This window comes from Leptonychotes weddellii, chromosome 12, assembly GCF_054177405.1.
Source record: "Leptonychotes weddellii isolate Sample4059 chromosome 12, ASM5417740v2, whole genome shotgun sequence".
Classification (NCBI taxonomy): Eukaryota; Metazoa; Chordata; class Mammalia; order Carnivora; family Phocidae; genus Leptonychotes; species Leptonychotes weddellii.
The window spans coordinates 66,054,397-66,067,519 of NC_138380.1; the positions used below are offsets into that span (position 1 = coordinate 66,054,397).

Here is a 13,123-nt window from a genome sequence, read left to right on the forward strand (position 1 = left end):
GATGAAGTCCCAATAGTTCATTTTTGCCCTTGCTTCTCTTGCCTTTGGCGATGTTTCTAGAAAGAAGTTGCTTCGGCTGAGGTCAAAGAGGTTGCTGCCTGTGTTCTCCTTTAGGATTTTGATGGACTCCTGTCTCACATTGACCGACCTTGACACTATTGACACTTGGAGGCAAATAAGCAAATGATTCTTTGTTGTGAGAGACTGTCCTACTCATTTGTAGAACGTTTCACAGCATCCCTGACTTCTAGATGCCAGTAACAACCTAAGTTGTGAAAACCAAAAATATTTCCAGATATCATCAAATGTCTTCTGAGGAGCAACATCTAGAACCAGTTGAGAACCACGAATTTAAAATGGAAAGATGCTACTTCCCCAGCATCCTGGTTGAAATGAAAAGAATCACAATAATAATGAAGCAACTCAGGAATGTGGGTATGCTTTAAACTGAAACCTATCTTATCATATCCTTCCCCTTGTCCTCCTCAAAAACCACTTAAATTGAACTATGGGAGAAAGATTCAAGAAGCCCTGACATTACGATAATTGGAAATTCTACCCTAACTCTCTCAAAAAATTCCTCCCCTAACCAAAAAAATGCCTCCATTTTCACCAGCTGGGCAGATCTGATATATGACCACAATTCTGAAGACAGCAAATATCACAGATTCTTTTGAGGGTCTCCTAATCAAATGATCAAAGGACTCTGGTAATAAAAATGGCTAACAGAGGCCGACACATTTAGACATTGTCTAATAGGAAAGTTATTCCTGCATAGTTTAGTCTAATAATTGAAATCATGCTTCTTGCCTAAACAATATCCTCATTGTCACTTTTGTCAAAAAGATTAGGCATTGTTTGTTTATCTGCTGCAAGCTAAATGAAACCAGCTGTACCCATGAACCAGACTCCAATGCCTTGCATTCTTCCTCTAAAGGAAGTCAGGGCTCAATCTGCAATTTGAATAGACTTTAGGGTTTTTTTAATTAGCAGATTTGGTGGGTGGGCCATTATCCTCCTTGGCCTACGTAAGGGTAAGAATTCTGCTTTTTCAACTTTCACCTAGACAGAAGGAGCACCGGATCTGAAAATTACAAGGCGTAAACTCATTTACTCCATTGGCTTTTTTCTTTCTAATCCAATTTCTCTTGTTGTACATTGTAATGCTGCATTTTGTGCATTAAATTACAAAGCTCACACTGATAGCATTATCATACTATGATGCCATTTTCAGACCCTGTGATTAATAGCGTGGATACAGGCTTGATCTTTAATGTGAGTGGTGATAATAAGCTTTGGCCTGTGGTCCCAAAGTCTAAAAGAAAATCAGAGCAGACCTAATGAGAAACAGAGATTGGGCCTCTGGAGCCTCCTGCATCAGAGCTCATAAAATGTAATCAGATTTGCCTCTTTTGTGGGAGGCAACCTCTCCGGATGCTGGAGATTGGCATGACAGTCCAGGTGTCAACACTGAAGACTGAAACTTCAGTGAACCAGGAGTCCAGTGTTTTCCATCTGGGGATTTCTGATTTTTAGAATTCTTCAAACTGCCCCCGATAGTGTTTCAATGGAGTTGACCTTCAGGGCAAGCGGTGAGAGGCACCTCTTTAATCTCACACATTCTGAAAAGGTGGTTAACTGCCACAGCCTTTCTTCTTGCTGCTGCTTGTTTTAATTAACAGCATTTCTCCCCCTATTCCTCCTGGGGCTTTGAAGAGCTCTTTGAAATGTGTTTAGTAGAGTTCAGTCTTGGTTTGGCATAGTCTCTCAATTTATGAGGTCGTTTAATTCAAGTTCAATTATTCAGCACAAATTGGCAGAATGAAATGCTAAAAGAAGATTGGCACTTTCAATCCCATAAATCTCATGTTACATAAAGTGAGCAAATTCGTCCATTGTTCTTATTGACCTCTGAGATAACAATTTACGGCTGGCACAAACCCGTGCGGGCAGGCTTCTCTGTTCAGCAGGCTCCCACAGGAGCAACGCTTTGGCACCATCCCCTCAACAGAAATGCAAGATAAGCAAAAAAAAAAAAAAAAAAAAGGACCAAAAATCAGGACCATCTGTGGGATGACTCAGTCTAAATAAGTCGAATACTCTAATTCCAGAGATGGAACGAAGAGCAGGTTTTTCCTTCACTAAAGGACACAAAGTATGAGAAAATCAAAAGCAAGCATCTGCAGCCTCACATACCCCCTAGGTAAGTAGGAAGGAAAGGAGAGAACTCTGTTCCAGGCAAGAGGAAAGGTTCATAACTTCTCAGTACTCATGACGGGGAGCAGAACTGGGGGGCTTCAGACATCTAGGAGAGACTGGGTGTGCTCCGCCTGTAGATCCCAGTACACTGAGAAGCACGTGGTCCCACCACATCTCAAGTCTGAGGTGGTTGTCTGTGGTCCGAGCCCTTATCTGCAATAGCCAGGCCTTAATGGGTGCTCACACATAAACAACCCACCGACCCTGCCAAATTACATTGCTTTAAACCAATTCCACTTTAACACTTAAACAGTACGCTTTTGCTTAATCAAAATTTGCACAATAATCAGAATGAATCAGTTTGCTTTTCCTTTAAGGCTCCCAGTCTTTAATAAGTTTAGTGGAGTGTCTGATAACAAAGGGTGAAAATATATTTGTTTGGGGACCACAGCCCAAAAGACAACTGTCCCAAGGATTCCTATGAATACACACAGTGATGAGGGAGGCTTGATTTAAAAGCACTGAGGCTTAGCATTATATTCTCTAGCTCCAGGTCCTTGTAAATGACAAGATTTCATTCTGTTGATGCCAAAGAAGCCAGTCCGAGAAAGACAAATACCAAATGATTTCACTCATATGTGGAATTTACAAAACAAATAAGCAAAGGGAAAAAAGTGAGAGAGAGAGAGAGAATCAAGAAACAGATGCTTAATTATAGAGAACAAACTGATGGTTACCAGAGGGGAGGTGGGGGGGTGGACTGGTGAAATAGGTGATGGGGACATAGGAGGGCATTTGTCACGATGAGCTCTGCGTGATGTATGGAAGTGCTCAATCACTACACTGTACACCTGAAATGAATATAACACTGTATGTTAACTAATTGGAATTAAAATAAAAACTTTTTTAAAAATTGAAAAAATAAAAGCACATGAGGCTGTGAATTTGATCAGTCACCCCTGGAGAGAACATACTTAAAATACTTTAGTCAACATCATCCTCTCTTCCTTCCTTTTGAAAACCCCACACCATTTTACATGGGCCTTTTTTACTGCATTCTAGCTCATATCAAATACACTACATTCTAACTTATGTTGAGTTATTTAGGTATATGGACCATCTCCCTTCAAAACTGTGAAGGTACTTGAGGTCAGAATCTGCATGTGATTCACCTCTTCTTCACCTACAGTATAAAAAGGGCATAAAAACAACATAATAAACACTCATCAGTAGTTGAGTAAGCTCAAAAAAAAAAAAAATGTTAACAAGTCTCTTAATGTACAAAAGTCCCTGGGAAAATTCCTGAAAGGTAAAAATGATTTTGAGGTACTAAATTAAAAACATTTTTAAATGTTATATTTTTTAAATGCAAAGGATTATACAATGCATAATTTTTTTTAAATCTTATATTAAATGCTACAGGGATGTAAAAGAGAGAACATAATCAGGAAACCAAGCCAGGATAGAGATTCGTAGTCCGAGTGATGATAAACTGCCTCCCTTCCCCAAACATAAACACACACACAAAGTAAGCTGAAGAACACTGATTTAAAAAAATATATATTTCTACTCAAATATGAAAATGTGGGAAATCCAAGGCTTTTATTAAAAAAATTAAAGAGCTTGTTTGTGAGTTTTGTGTGTTGACATGGTTGCAGTACCAGCCATATTCTTTAAAACCAGGCTCCTCTTTTTTTATTATTTATTTATTTTTGCCTTTTCAAGGTTTTTTTTTTGGTATAAAAAAAGAAAAGCATAATTGCCACAAATTACAAAAGACTAATACAAGCTCATTCAGGTATTTTACTTTTTTTTTTGTCCTTTTAAATGTCTTCTTTTTTTTAAGATTTTATTTATTTGAGAGAGAGAGAGAAAGAGCACAAATGGGGGGCAGGGGGTGAGGGTGAGCAGCAGAGGGAGAAGGAGAAGCAGACTGCCTGCTAAGCATGGAGCTTGATGCCCGGGCTCAATTCCAGGACCCCGGGACCATGACCTGAGCCACCCAGGCGCCCCTAGAACCAAACTCTTTACCAAGGGGGCTACGCAGTATAGAAATCTCAGCCAGCTTCTTCCCAATCTACGTAGAGTAAGAAACTCAAGAGAATTCAAGGTAATAAAAAGCCTCTCTATTCCTTCAAGAGTTTCTATACTATAGCTACCAGCAACTACACCTAAATCAACAAGTACACAAACATTTTGTGGGTGGGGAGAGGAGGATCTCCTTTGCCTGTATTATTTAAAGAACCATGAAATAAAAGATGACTCAAGACATACCATAAATAGTAAAAGAACACTGTCATGAATGCAATGCCAAATTACTGAGGTTTGAAATGTGTAAGTGTTATGGATTAAATTATATCCTCAAAAAAGGATATACTGAAGCTCCCTAATCTCAGAATATGACATAGGTTCTTTGGAAATAGGGCCTTTAACAGAGGTAACTGCATTGAAATGAAGTCATGCAGGTGGGCCCTGATCCAGTATGACTCGTGTCCTTCTGAAAAGGGGACATTTGGATACAGACACACACAGGGAGAACACCATGGGAACAGGAAGGCAGAGACTGAAGTGCCGCGTTCAGAGGCCAGAAGTGCCGAAGACTGCCAGCTCACCGCAGAGGCTAGGAGAGAAGCAGGGAACAGATTCTCTCCCCTACAGAACCAACCGTCAGAAGGACCCAACTCTGCCAACACCTTCTTAGACTTCCAGCTTCCAGAACTGCGAGAAGATAAATTTTGGTTGTTAAGCCACCCAGTCTGTGGTACTTGGTTTTGGCAGCCCCAGCAAACTAATACAGTGAGGTTAGTGGCAAAATCCCAATTTGCCCCATGTGATTCAAGATGTATTTGTAAAATGCTCACAAACTAGAAATTAGTGAGATCTCTACAAATACCAGGCAACTTTACCACAATATAATGATAGCTGCTCTTGGAGAAGATGCTAAAGATAATGTTTAAAGATGGGAGGCAGGGATGCCAACATGTATGGGAGAGTGGTGAGGAGTCCTGGGATGGGGGGCTATTTAAATTACAGCACTTCAGGGGACACATCAAACAAACTCAGCTCTCAAGCCTTGCTAGACGGCATGTAACTGTTGTGCTCTGGCCTGACCTTGCCACCCTAAAGCAAGCAAGCACAGGCAACCTGTCCTCTCTTAAAGCAGGTGAGTGGTCAATGGCTTTCATATCCAGCTGGAGGAAATTAAATGCTACGTGTGACCAGCAGGCTTGAAACTGCTTGAGAAATGCTGACAAGATACATTTAGGCCTGCTGGAGTGAAGAGTATTAACTGTCCGGAACTGCCCTTCTCAAAGATTGCAGACACTTAAAAGGCAGCCTTTCTTTTATTCGAGCATAATAAATGGAGGATTTTTCAACTATCTCCAAGATTTTGATATAAATCACAAAGTTAAACATTTAATAGAGTTATTAACTTACATTTGGAAATCAGCTGAGCCCATCTTTTTTGGGAAGGCACTTAAAAGTAACTGGTGTATTTCCTTATAATGAAATAATATGTTTGCTTCTGTTTGATTCATGATTACAACAAGCCAGAGCATATGTGAGAACCATCTGGAATATTCAACAAGGACCAAGGTTTTCCGAGGAAGGCCTTATACTGTGCAAGCAGTATTGTATAATGGTTAGGAAAAGAATGGCTGCAAACCAGAGAGACGTGAGCCAAAAACAAGCTTTGCCACTAACCAACTGTGTGGACTTGGACAAGTGGTGAAAACTCTCCAAGCACAGGACTCCTAGTCAAACGGAGGTGATAATTATAGGAACTATCTTTGTAGGGCATCATGAGAAATGATGAGACAATGGATATACCATACATTATGCAAAACAATTGCTTAATCCAGTGTAGTGACCCTCATGTTATAAACATTAAATGTACAATTAATTTTTATATACTAGAGAAATAACTATTTTTCTTTAGGAAAGAATATAAAGTTTCACACACAACCTCTATTTAAAACTGCTCAACAATATTCTGTAATGTTCAGGCACTCTAGATAAGTCATTAACAGCCCTCTAGATTTGACTTGATTTTTTATTCCCATCATGTTTCTTTTTCATACAAATTTTTTAAAACACATTTTTTTTGGTAAATATTTAAAATCTCAAAATTAGTACTATTATTTGTTACTTATATTATTCCTGCATCCTTACTTACATATCTTCCTTTGTCAGAAATATTTCTTCATCTTCTTAAAAAACATAAGCAAAGGAAAAACTACATTCCAGAAAAGCCAAAGATTACCTAAATGGTCAAAATTTCCAATTATGTGTTTAGAAAGTTCCTTCAGAGAATTTTCCACTACATGATTTTATGTAATTAATTAGGTTAGAATTTCCTATCTTCCATAATGACTTAAAAGAGAGACAAAAACAGGGAATGGTTCAGAAAATTATTTTTCAACATTATTTGGTAATGTTATTTAAGGTAAAGATTTGTATTTCCTACAGTTATTTGAGAAATAGCATTATATTTCTACATGCCACCGAATACAGTAACTCTGCACTCTTAATCAATAAGAGAGGGAGGAGGCCTATCAGAAACATATGGGGTAAGCTTTTCAAGAATCCAAACTTGTGCCTGACCCCAGGATAGCATTGGGCAGGGGGGTGCGGGGGGGGGTGTGTGGAGAATAACAACAGGAGGGAAGGTTGTTTCTCCACGTGAAAATATATGTAGTATGGTGTCAAAGTACACAGGTAGGAAAAAAGAAAAAGTCTGCATTTTTTTTTAATTTAGTGATTTCTTTAGATGGAGTAAAAGCTCAATTTAAAAAGACGCAAGAATAGCCAATATATTTGACTTTGTCAAATCAGTACTCTTATTCTTAAGCAAACACTAAAACTCCAGAAAAAATCAATCATATCATTCACCTGGAAACGAATTCTCATTTGAGGGTTCCAGCCCCAATGTTGGGGGTGGGGGGGCAGGGGTAGGACAGAAAAGATAAATTGGACAAGTCTGCAAAATTGTTTGCTAGCAGGGAAAACCAATTCTGCTGACTTTCACACTTCTTAAAACAACAATAAGAACAAAAACTGAGAGGGAAAATCTACTGTATATTAAAGGAGAATTATTTAAATAAATTAATATTATTAATTGTTAATAATCAGTATTAAGAGAGCAGGTACATTTTAAATGTGAAATATTAAAAACCGAATGAACTTACTTGCTTTTCCCTTTGTATACTGTAGCATAAGAGCCTTCCCCTAGTTTTTCCAGTTTTTCGTATGAGTCAGCTTTTCCAAATTTGGGACTTGTTGGCTAAAAATGGAGCAGAGGGTAAACAAAACAGATTGTATCAAACTAATTACAATGAATAGGCCAATTTTGCTAAAAATGTATAAATTCTGTCACTTTTTTAAATAGCTTTTTTCTGATATAAGAATATTTATTCTAAAAAACAACATGATAACTATTCAGGATACAAAACTCAGAAAATGTAAATAAAAACAGTGTAGAAAGTTTAAATTTACCCATAATCTGTCTACCAAGAAAGAACCACCATTAATATTTTGGTATCTCTTCTTCCAGTGCTATCTATATGCTGATGCCTGCTTTTTTACATAAATAGGATTACACTAAACATACTGATTTTAATCTGCTTTTTTCCCCCACTCAACATATTATGAATATTTTCCATGTTATTATATAATCTTCTTTTTTTTTTTATTATTATTATATAATCTTCTAAATTAGGGCCTGGCTAGTCCAAACTAACACCTGTTCATCCCACAAACTTAGAAAAGTTTCCACTTCTTTTTTTTTTTAATGGGGTGGGTGGTCAAAAGAAGAATAAAATTTAATAGCACAGTAAGATTATATATGAGAATCAAATTTTAGTGTCCACAAAGTTTATTAGAAAATAGTCATGCATGTTCATTTCCATATTGTCTTACGACTTGAAAGCTACAACAGAGGTGTAGCTGCAGCAGAGATGATACAGCCAACAAAACTGAAAATATTTACCCTCTGACCCCTGTTGTAAATCATGACTGTATAATATTCAGCCAGATAAAGGTACTCCTCCAATACCTCTTAGCAATAATGCAAACAAATAATCAAAGATGCATCACTCAGATATTACTCATTAATACAAAAGGAACTGTCTTATGTATTATAAACCGACCCTTAAGTTTAGCTGCAGCAAAATAACTCTTCCTAAAGACATGGCACATCCCATCAAGATGATAAAAGTACTGAAAGTGAGCAATCTCATCACTCTTGCTGTCCCCAGCCCGCCTCAACTTTCACCAGACAAGACAGGGGGAGTGCTGTCCTCCATGGGGCAAGTTACCTATTATTATTATTTTTTTATTATTCATTTGAGACACAGAGATACAGAGAGAGAAAGCATGCATGAGCAGGGAGAGAGGCAGAGGGAGAGGGAGAAGCAGGCTCCTCGCTGAGTCAGGAGCCCGATGTGGGGCTCGATCCCGGGACCCTGGGATCATGACCTGAGCAGAAGGCAGACACTTAACCATCTGAGCCACCCAGGCGCCCCCAAGTTACCTATTATTTTAATGTCACTATAAAAGGGTAATATCAAAGCATATCAGAAAATGATAATTATATGAGGAATTAAAAGCATCTTAATGGAATTATCCAATCTCAGTTATAAATACATAAATAATCGATAAAAAGTTACTGGTGATTGTGTTACTGCATAATTAATGATTTTCAGAAGCTCAGGAAAAGACCTTCTTGCAGAAAGTTTATAGAACACTATCCTTGAGAATGTGCTCTTATACCACTTATGAGAAACATAACATACTGGCAATGGATCTGACTCCCACCATTTATAAAGATCCTGTGTGGCAAGTTGAACACATGCTTCTTACCTCCTTCCCGCCCAAAATACCACACAGTGACTGAGAAGATATTTTTCAAAAATAATAAAGCAGAAACAGGAATGGGAAACAAGAAAGAGTGCCAATATTTAATCAGAAATTTTGAGAAATTCTGAAAGAGAGACAGTAATAAGAATCAAAACTTCAGAGAAAAGACTGGGGCAACCTAAAGCCCCAACCTGGAGAAGAAGACTATTACAAATAAAAGAAGCAGGAGTCTCCAGGAAAATGTGAAACTAATCAATACAGCTGAGCACAGGGTGCGCTCCCAAGCAAACTGCAGGAACATCTGCACAGAGGAGACAGCTGAGACTGTGGGTATTCAGGCCAGAGGGGCAGAGCAAGGACGGAAGCAGCCACTGCCTAGAAAAAGGATGACAATCCCCCCCATGCCCAAGCTGTAATCCTTGCCTCTCTCATAAGATCACTACAGATGATTTACAGAAAACTAAATAAGCTGACAGTAATTCTCAAATACAAAAATGAGTATATAATAAAAAATCACAAATCATTTCAGGAAAATCAACACCTGGAAAAAAAAGGCATAATATTTAATGGGCAGATAAACCAAAACCCTGGTTAGAGAGTTGACATTGCCAAGAATAACTTTGAATAAAAATAACCAGTATGTTCAGAGAGATTTCAGAAGATACTACATCCTTCAAGAAGAAACAATTAGAGATTTAGAGATTAAATATTTAATCAATGAAATAAAATATTCAATGGGCAGGGAATAAAAGAATGGACACATATGAAAAGTAAAAAGCTCAATGTTTGAACAGAATTCCCCTAGAAAACTTTAGGAAGAGGTTGCACCTAAATAGAAAAAATATCCAATCAGCATAATATCCTCACAGACAACAATGACTGCAAAAAGACAATTAAGCAACATTTTCAAAATAAATAGCGAAAATGATTCTGAATCACTAATACCATACCCAAAATAGTCCTGTCAGTAGGATGGAAAAGATGTAATGTTGCCACCTACAGAAAAAAAAATCTAGATACAGAATTCTGTATTATCTTGATATAAGATGTACTTGGAGTGATGGGGGAAGCACAGAAAGGCAAGGAACACTAGGAAAAAAGAAGCAACAGCAGGCTGAGATTTCTTCAATTGATCAGGACAGACTGCAGAAACTGAGTAACTCCAAATGCATATGTTTTAGTATGTTTCTTAACTCTTCAAAGGTCATCACAAAATAACATGAACTGGATACACAAATCCCAAACAAATTAGAGAGATAAGAATAGAAGAACACAATGTAATGAGGAGAGGGATGAAAATAAAAAGTGAAAGGTCAGAGGAGGGGGGGTGCTCAAGAAGAAAACACGTCAAGTAAAAGTTCATAAAATAAGAACTTAAGTTTAAACATATCGATCATGTAAAACATATCAATCAATCGTATTGATTGTAATAAAAATAAATGAACAAACTTCCTTTATTAATATAAACTTCTCAGATTGAAAAAACAAAGAAAGTCTAGCAATATGCTATTCCTAAGAGACAAAATTAAAATGAGTAAATCTGAAAATAAAGGAGTAAAGGGAAAATACAGCAAAAAAAGGAATTTTACAAAATAATGCATTATCACAATATTGATGGCAAACAAGATAGAATTCATAAAACAACAAACAGATTAAATTAGTATATCCCATAAAAATGAACATTAATATCCACAAAGAAATTTAATAATTTTAAATTTTTAAAATTAAATTTAAATTAAAATTTAATAATTAACATAGTTTTGAAATGTATGTATTTTACTGCTGGTAGCAATAAAATAAGAAATTGTCAAATTCACGGTGATAATGGGCAACAAACATACATCACTCAGACATCAAAAGAGCAGACAAGGAAGAAGTAAGGGATTTATGAACTTGAATATGAGAATTACCATTTTAATCTAATACACATGTTAATATATATTCTTTTCAAGCATACATTTAACATTCACAAAAAAAAATGACCACTTTCAATATTTAAAACTGCAGAAACACCTTAAGTTACTTTTTCTGAACATAATGCAGTAAAATTAGCAATTAAGAACAAAAGGAAACCTTAAATAGTTTAGCTGTGTGAGTGAGAAAGAAAATCAAAATTGAAAATTCATAAATAAATATGTGGCATTGAGGACATGACATTTTAAGACCCAGGGGATACAGCCAAATCAATACATAACAAGAAAATGTAAATACATATGCACACACTAGAAAAGAAGAAAGGTCAAAAGTAATACGAATTAGACATACTAAGAAGGGATTAATAAAAACAATGGACCACATATTCTTTTCTTCAAGAAACTTGTAAGGTACAAACCATGTGTTGAGTTGAATCAAGTAAAACTTAATGGAAAATTACATTCAAAATCGCCTGACTAGTCTTGTGTGGGTTATGTTCTCATGCATTTTTCATCACCGGGAAACAGCTTGCGAATGTCACACTTTACCATCACCCTCCTGAGCCCAAGTTTTAAACAGAAATTTTAAAACCTATATTAAACTTCAGTATAAAATGATCTTCAATGGGGAAAATATTGTGTTCACAGTTCCACTCTAAATTATTTAAAATTAGAATGAGAAGTCTGTGTTTGCTTTTGTGCTCCTTTAAGAATAAATCTATGTTCAAGAAAAAAAGCAGCAGCAGAAAATTGCCCCTTTACTCCTATTAGGAGATAAACTGCTAATGCGTATTTATAGCAAGTACAAGACATAGTCACACAAAACTGGTAGAAGAGGACGCCAGTATTTTTTCCTCCTGAAAAGGCACAAATAATTTTCTAAAATATTTCACTCTTTATCAACTGCCTTATATATCAGAGTTGATATAATCGTTTTAAGATACAGACCACACTAAATGTACTACTTGAAGAAACAGAACTGAAGAAATCAGAAAAACAAGAATATGCTTTAAAAAAAAAAACACTTATTCACAAGAAAAATCAAGTAAAAGAACATGCTAATGGCACAAAGTACTCTATCTAATTAAATGCATTTGGATGCACTAACTACCATGGTTCATATACACCGTATTAATATTGTGATGGCAGAAAATTAATATTTTGCCACATTTGATGCTAAGACAATGTTATTTTCCCTGTGAAACTGATATGTATACATTGTAGAAATACACTGTAATCTACAGATCAATCATGCTAGCTTCATAGCTCCATACACACATAATGTCTCTCTAAAAAATTTTATCTAAAAAAGAATGGGCCTATGGAATAGGGCATGTCTTAAGATAGTCTGAGCTTTAGGAGTCAGATTCTTATGAAGTGAGTCCCCCTATTTTAAGTAATTAGAAATGTTCTGATCTGTAATTACTATGCATATGAATAAGGAATCCAACTGCTAAGTCATTAAAGAGGCCAATAATAAAATCCTTCCCATCAAACGGATGAAATTAAGAATAATTCAGAAGGAGAGGTCCTATTTTGTTTGATAATTAAAGTTCAGGCTTTGAGTTTGCCTATTTTTTTTTTCTCGCAACCTTATTAAATCATCAACATTTAAACAGATGCTAGATCAAACCCATATGTAGTCAATCCTAAATATTATCTTTGGCTCTTTGCAGTCAGGTGCATGGGTGAATTGGAAACAGTTTTGTGGGGCAACTATTCTCTGCTTATCACTTCCCTACTTAGATCGCAGGCTTGAGACAGCACTTTAGAAAACTGGAAATACAGAGGGCTAATCAGCAATTACTAACCAACACACTAACTGCACAGAGATGTGGAATTTAATGAGATAATGTAAATACATTTTTTTGTAAAAATAGAATAAAGGTACAGAGAACCATCAATTGTATGGACCAGTGGAGGGGAACACTGGCATAGATAATGAAAAAATGAAGATAATATTCCAGCTGAATGGTGCCTGCCACCCTGCCATGAAGGAGATGCTCATGGCCTTTGCTAGTTCTAGTTCATTGTTTGTGTAATTAACAATGACAGCTAGTTAATATCAAGTGTTTGCTAAGTGCCTGGCTTTGAGCTAATCACTTCAAATACAGCACCTAAGTTTAATCCGTATAACATCACCCTGAGGTTGG

At 36.5% G+C, this 13,123-nt stretch overlaps 1 protein-coding gene across 7 annotated transcripts in view; it reads right to left on the reverse strand.

Moving 5' to 3' along the window:
* The window catches only part of CDK14 (cyclin dependent kinase 14), a 511,224-nt gene that overhangs the window by 356,956 nt on the left and 141,145 nt on the right, over positions 1-13,123 (reverse strand). For all 7 annotated transcript variants that reach the window (XM_081800571.1, XM_081800565.1, XM_081800566.1 and 4 more), the window contains one exon: positions 7,389-7,483. In XM_081800571.1, coding sequence (XP_081656697.1) covers positions 7,389-7,483 — 95 coding nt within the window. The remainder of the gene's footprint in view (positions 1-7,388; positions 7,484-13,123) is intronic.